Source organism: Ceratosolen solmsi, unplaced genomic scaffold (assembly GCF_000503995.2).
Source record: "Ceratosolen solmsi marchali unplaced genomic scaffold, CerSol_1.0 scaffold6, whole genome shotgun sequence".
Lineage (NCBI taxonomy): Eukaryota > Metazoa > Arthropoda > Insecta > Hymenoptera > Agaonidae > Ceratosolen > Ceratosolen solmsi.
In genome coordinates, this window is record NW_011948414.1 from 17,004,158 (window position 1) to 17,010,238 (window position 6,081).

Genomic DNA, 6,081 nt, shown 5'->3' on the forward strand with positions numbered 1-6,081 from the left:
TTGAACTATTGACACATGTAGATAATAATGTTAATGTTTTCTCTCTCTCTCTCTCTCTCTCTCTCTCTCTCTTTACTAGCAAATTGCAAAAATATTTATACCAATATCACTAAGTAGGCATTCGATTATTACCATTCAAATATAAACGAACTTACTGTCTGTAAAATTCATTATATTTATTTTAATGATTTTAAATACTGAAATAATGCTATTTAAAGTAACGATTGCATTACTTCTATCAATTCATAATGTTTCTTATTAATATGTACAAAATTAATGATTTCTTATTTATATAAATTTCACAAAACGATATAACAAAAATTAAATATACAAAAATAATGTAAGCTTATAAAAGAAAATAGAAATATAAAACATATATTTTAAAACAACAAAACTTAATTATTTATCCAAGATTTATATATGTATATATACATATATATATATATATATATATATATATATACATAAATGTATATATATAAATATATATATATATATATATATGAATTAGTAGCATAAAATTAACTCTATACACTGAAAATGCTTGCAGTAATCATTTCCAATATTTTTGTTTCAAAATTTCTACAAAATATCACTTTGTATAATTACAATTTTACAAAAACACAAAAATAATTACAATGCAATTTCTAATAAATATATTACTTATATGTGTTAAATAATTACATAAAATGAATCGAATATTTTAATAATATTAGCGCTTTATGTATATGTAAAAAAAAAAAAAAATAATAAAAAAATAATTACATCAGTTTCTTTATATCATTAATTCTATTGTGTTTACTAAAGTTGTCGAATAACATAATAATTTACAACCTTGGATCAACTTCAATAAAGGAGTGATTAAGGATGGTGAAGTACATTCATTAAATTGCAAATAATTTAAATTCATTATTGTAATTAATTTTACTGACAGTGTTTTTTTTTTTATTTTTAAAACTTATAATAACGCTTCATGAAGATCTGGGTTACTAAGATCCAAACCCGGTAGTTTCTGAAAAAAATACACTGTTTTGCAAAAACTGCATAAGCGTTAATTTTTTTTTTTTTTTTTTTCAACATTAAAGAAACTTAAATTTTATAATCTAAATTACAATGTCTTGTATATTACACTTACATGTTTGTACAAATCCTTATCAGGATTATGCGACGTACGTATAGACTTTTCTGAAAAGCATAAAACATTTTCGATTTAATTTTAATAATCAATAACATCAAAATCATTGGGAATTAGCGAATGATGCGAAATATCAATTTATAAATATTTTACAAACCTGTCTTCCGGCGTACGGGCTAAATATTCTCGTTCAATTAATCCTTCGATACGTTTTTTAATAATAACTGGCGAAGGTAAAAATCGCGCTCGCAATTGATCTGTTACTTCAGCCACTAATATATTATGCTTGAAAAAATAAAAATTTTACAAATTATTAGACGTGTAATCGTAAAACTGAATACTGCATTACTTAAAGACTTACTGCCATTAGTTTACGAGCTTTCATTATACGAACTATCGCAGCTTCGATTTCATGCTTTCTATCTTCATCAACTTTATTTCTCGTCTCTTTCCTTTCTGGTTCACATTCCCCCTTAGCTGCTACAGTTTGAATTTTAACTCTGAAAAAAAGAGACAAAAATTATACAATCAATTTCATATCTTCAAAGAATGGGAGAAAACAATGTTATACACTTGAAAAAATGTCCAAGTTAGGAGCAAAAAGTAAATCTGTCATTTATGAAATATTTAAAAGAAAAAGAAAAATGTAAAATTGATTTTATAAATAATTGGTGAATAATAAAAAAATAAATAAGTTATATTATATACTTTTTACTCTCTAATATAAATCAATATTACAGGAAAATTTTATTTATAATAATGATTACAAGAAGTATTTTAATTGCACCAATACTTATTATAATATTGATTTATAAATAACTTATATTTCCTTTTTAGATTAATTTTATACTTATGTAATATTGTATTTATAAAATAATATTTAAAATATTGTTTAATGCAAATGAAACTCCAAATATTCCACTACTTTACAATGAACTATACGATAAATATAAATAAGTTAAATTTTAAATATTTAGAATTTATTTATTTGCTTACCATAATATATTTACTATTAAATCGTTTACTATTAATATGAATACAAAACATTAATATAATTTCTTTCTTATTATAATTTACTCTTCATTTGATAATTTTATTGAAAATTACTTGATCAACGGTACAAACGAACTCCACATTTGTGGAATATAAAAAATTTTGCAGTAATTTTTTTTATGATTACGGGAAATTAACGGCAAATTTTAAAACACGTGATTTTACTTGTAAAGAATTTGTAACCGAGATCTTTCTAATCTCATATGTGCTCTTCATTCGAGCTGTTTCCGCATCATAATCACAATGTAAAAGCAAATTTGCATATGAAGTTAAAGTAAACATGAATATACAATATCTAAGATCTTAACAATCTAAAATTAAACACTTCAAAATATAAAATTTACAAAGGGTAAGAGAATTATCTAATTATAAAAAATTTATTATCAAATAATATAAATTTCAATATTCAAATTATAGTTTTATTTATTATAATTAATTGTTTTGTGCTGTTTAATGCTAAAATTATTATATCTTATATTCTTAATGATTACCATATACGATTAACATTATATTATTAAAACGATGATATAATTACTCAAATTAATTAATTAACAGCGATAACTTAAAATTTTTTTCATCTTGAAATAAGGTTAGTTTTCTTACCTATGAAGTTTGCTCGTAAAACTGTCGTTTACACAGAAACAGTGAGATGGTTCTATGTCTTTTGTTCGTGGATATTTCAATAAAACTCGTTGCGTTGCTTTTCCCATAGCTAATGACTGTAGTGCCCTTATTAAATCCCTCTCAGGAATATCTGTTTCGTTTTGAATCTCTTCATACGTTAACCTTTCTCTGTTATTGAACAACATCAGGACACACATTTGATAAGTTGAGACTTGAATTATGTGCTTCCGTGCAATGCACGTTCCACTATTACTGCGTTGGCTACTACCATTGCTTCCAAATCCTTGAGAGGAAGATGGACAATCCGCTCCAAGATTGCTTTCTTCTCTTCTTGGCCCGTAAAAAATTGCATTTAAATCCGCTGAACCTGTCGTTATTAACACATTTTCCAATTATATATTTACAAATTTGTAATCACGCATTATAGGCAATAGAAATTATTAGCAAAAAGGGAGTCGAGCGATATCTCTCGTACCTAATTGTGGCTGTAAAGTTAGTTGGCGACCACTGTGTTTACCAAGATAAAAATGGCGAAAGGCATCGAAGGCATCGCGGGGTGCGGAAGGCATACTGCATTTCGGAGTCGCAGCTTGGGTTGGCCAAAATCCAGTTGTCAAAACTCGTACACTCAAATCGACACCGCTCAATGTCATCTTGAAAAGTCAATGTCACAATGGGTGTGATTATTTTTCTTTAAATTATCAAGAAAAATTATAATGAAAAGTTTTTAATTAACGTAATCCACAGTATGAAACTTGATTCTTTATTAAATGTATTTATATGAAATTATAAGCCTGTTAATGTAAAATTTGCATAAAAAAATGTGTACAGTAATTTTTTGTCTCTTTACAATATCAACGATAAATAAAAAATTATACATTAATTTTGTTTTCATGTCTCAAATGTATAAAAAATATCCGGATATAATATAATATGAAAATAAAAAAAAAAAAAAAAAAAAAAAAAAACCGTTTAAAAAAAAAATTAATAAAAGAAAGACGTTAATTTTAAATTACGTTTATTATAAGTATAACTTACTCCATAAGCTAGTATATGTTCTTTAAATTCTTCCATAATCGTATTACTAACAGTAATATCCTTGAACATGCCTTCTAATTTTGATGTGAATTGACAGCCACACTCAGTCTAAATAAAAATAAATTAAACTATCTAATTAATAATGCAATTTTGTAGATATTATGCGCTAGTTAGTTTAAACTTTTCAACAAATTAACAATCTACGAGTATAATGTTCTTTAATATGCATAATTACTGATTCGAGTAATTCATTTGACTAAGTAGTCGGTAAGCGAAGTTTTGAAGACTTTTGAAAAGTAGTAAGTAAGCGAGATATTTATATTTATATTTATATTGATATTGATATAAAATCATTAATTCTGCATAATTAAAGACAATTATTTAATGTACATAATAATTTACCTTCAATTTCGATATCATATTTTTCTCACTATCATCCGAAACGGATTTATTCAACAAAAGTCGCTTGGCCAAATGTTGTTTATAATATCTTTCGAAAACGTCTTTCTCTTGAAGAAATCTAAATAATACCATCGTTTTATCCAAAATACCTTCAATTTCTTGCTCAGTCATCTATTGTTGAAATTAAAGTAAATATAAACATATTTAATAAATGTATAATTCATGTAATAGAGAAGCAAGCGTTTGTATGAAAATAATAGAAATAAAAAATATCATCAATGAAATTATTGATATATTTTAATTAACAAATCCATCTGTATTAAAGCTATTACTAAATTGATAAATCTCAATACTAATTTCCATTCATTTATTTCCCTCATAAGTAATTATTAAGTAATTATCGTACGAAAAAATCACGTGCACACATATCTAAAAAATAAACTTACCCCTTTAAGACCTTTTTTTAATTTGTCGTCAATGAACAATGATAGGTATTCGGGACTCTTCGTATTTAAGTTTAAAAAATATTCAAAATCTGATGCAATCATTTGCTTAAACTGCTTATCGTTACTAAATGAATAATGAAGAAAGTGTTCGAAACGATCTTTTAAGTCTAAAAGATTTTGCACAAATTGCACTGCATTGGTGCCAGATTCCAATTCTTCTTGAACTAATGCTCGTCCTCTTTCTCTTAAATACTGTGATACACATCCACAAACGGTATTTAATCCATCGGTAACTCTAGAGAATAATTTATACATGCATCCAAGATCTTCAGTCTTCAAGTTTTGAAGCATATGAACAACACCGCTATTTTCCATCTGAAATGATACAGCAAGTTATAAATTAAATTACTCGGTAACAAATTTTAAGCGTATCGATGTTAGATTTCACACTCGTACCTCTACTATCGTTTTCATATTTTTTTTAATTAATTCCTCTTCAACAACTTCCACTATCCGAGGTTCCGTAGATTCGTCTAAATAATGTTTGGCCCTTTCTGACTCTTCGGTGATTCTAGCTTCAACTTGTTTTATATAAACGGATGCACTATTTTCAGCTAAAAATTTCTGTGACTCCATCTAAGAGAAATTTTCATTTATTCGTAAAATGAAGGAACTTGTAATAAAATCAATTTATTAAAAAGCACATACCTTATAAAATTCAATGCTTTGCTGCAAGAAAGGTCGTTCAAAATCTTCTTCGTAAACTTGACGACTGTTAATACCTAATAACATTAACATTTGGCAAGCATTTTTTATCGCTATACGGTCAACGATTTCACCTCTTCTTTCTCGAGCCACCATCCCTAGTAATGTTTCACGTAGATGATCTCTTATGCATCCGTATCTAACGACCTATTCAACGATGCAAATACTTTGTCAATATCATTTGTTAACATTCAACTTTTCAATTAATAACGGCATAATTTAGATTATCTGATTGATAATCATATGAAGCACAATTACAATTAAGTTAGAATTTATACGATCGTTTATATGTATTTTAGGAAATAAATTTACAGTAAAAAATTTATATAAAATTTCATTTCTTAATCCAATTAAATCTCTTCTAAATTAAATTATAATAATAATCAAATTAAATTAATTATAATGTTCAGTGGATGTTTAAATAAATTTTCCCGTACTTTTTAATACAATTTAAATTGTAAGCCTTGAATTATAAGAAAATAAAACTTTCACTTACTTGATCACGAAATATAATGAGGCCCAAATTAAATACATTGTCCACGTTGTTTTGTTGTACATAAACCCGATCCATGTACATAAGAATATCTCTTATCATCACCATAGATGTTTGATGATCGT

General features: G+C 26.0%; 1 protein-coding gene across 4 annotated transcripts in view; it reads right to left on the bottom strand.

Annotated features, from left to right (window-relative positions):
* Window positions 1-918: 918 nt before the first annotated feature.
* The window catches only part of Cul3 (cullin 3), an 8,210-nt gene continuing 3,047 nt past the window's right edge, over window positions 919-6,081 (bottom strand). For 3 of the 4 annotated variants that reach the window (XM_011507313.1, XM_011507312.1, XM_011507310.1), the window contains 12 exons: window positions 5,960-6,081; window positions 5,407-5,610; window positions 5,155-5,334; window positions 4,699-5,073; window positions 4,253-4,423; window positions 3,851-3,958; window positions 3,288-3,465; window positions 2,792-3,179; window positions 1,497-1,635; window positions 1,293-1,420; window positions 1,136-1,185; window positions 919-1,012 (listed from right to left, as the gene is read on the bottom strand). The exon at window positions 5,960-6,081 is cut by the window's right edge and continues 262 nt beyond it. In XM_011507313.1, the coding sequence (XP_011505615.1) occupies window positions 1,161-1,185; window positions 1,293-1,420; window positions 1,497-1,635; window positions 2,792-3,179; window positions 3,288-3,465; window positions 3,851-3,958; window positions 4,253-4,423; window positions 4,699-5,073; window positions 5,155-5,334; window positions 5,407-5,610; window positions 5,960-6,081 (2,018 nt within the window). In that variant the 3' untranslated portion in view covers window positions 919-1,012; window positions 1,136-1,160. Of the gene's footprint in view, window positions 1,027-1,135; window positions 1,186-1,292; window positions 1,421-1,496; window positions 1,636-2,791; window positions 3,180-3,287; window positions 3,466-3,850; window positions 3,959-4,252; window positions 4,424-4,698; window positions 5,074-5,154; window positions 5,335-5,406; window positions 5,611-5,959 lie in introns of all 4 variants that reach the window. The other variant, XM_011507311.1, reaches the window with a different exon arrangement.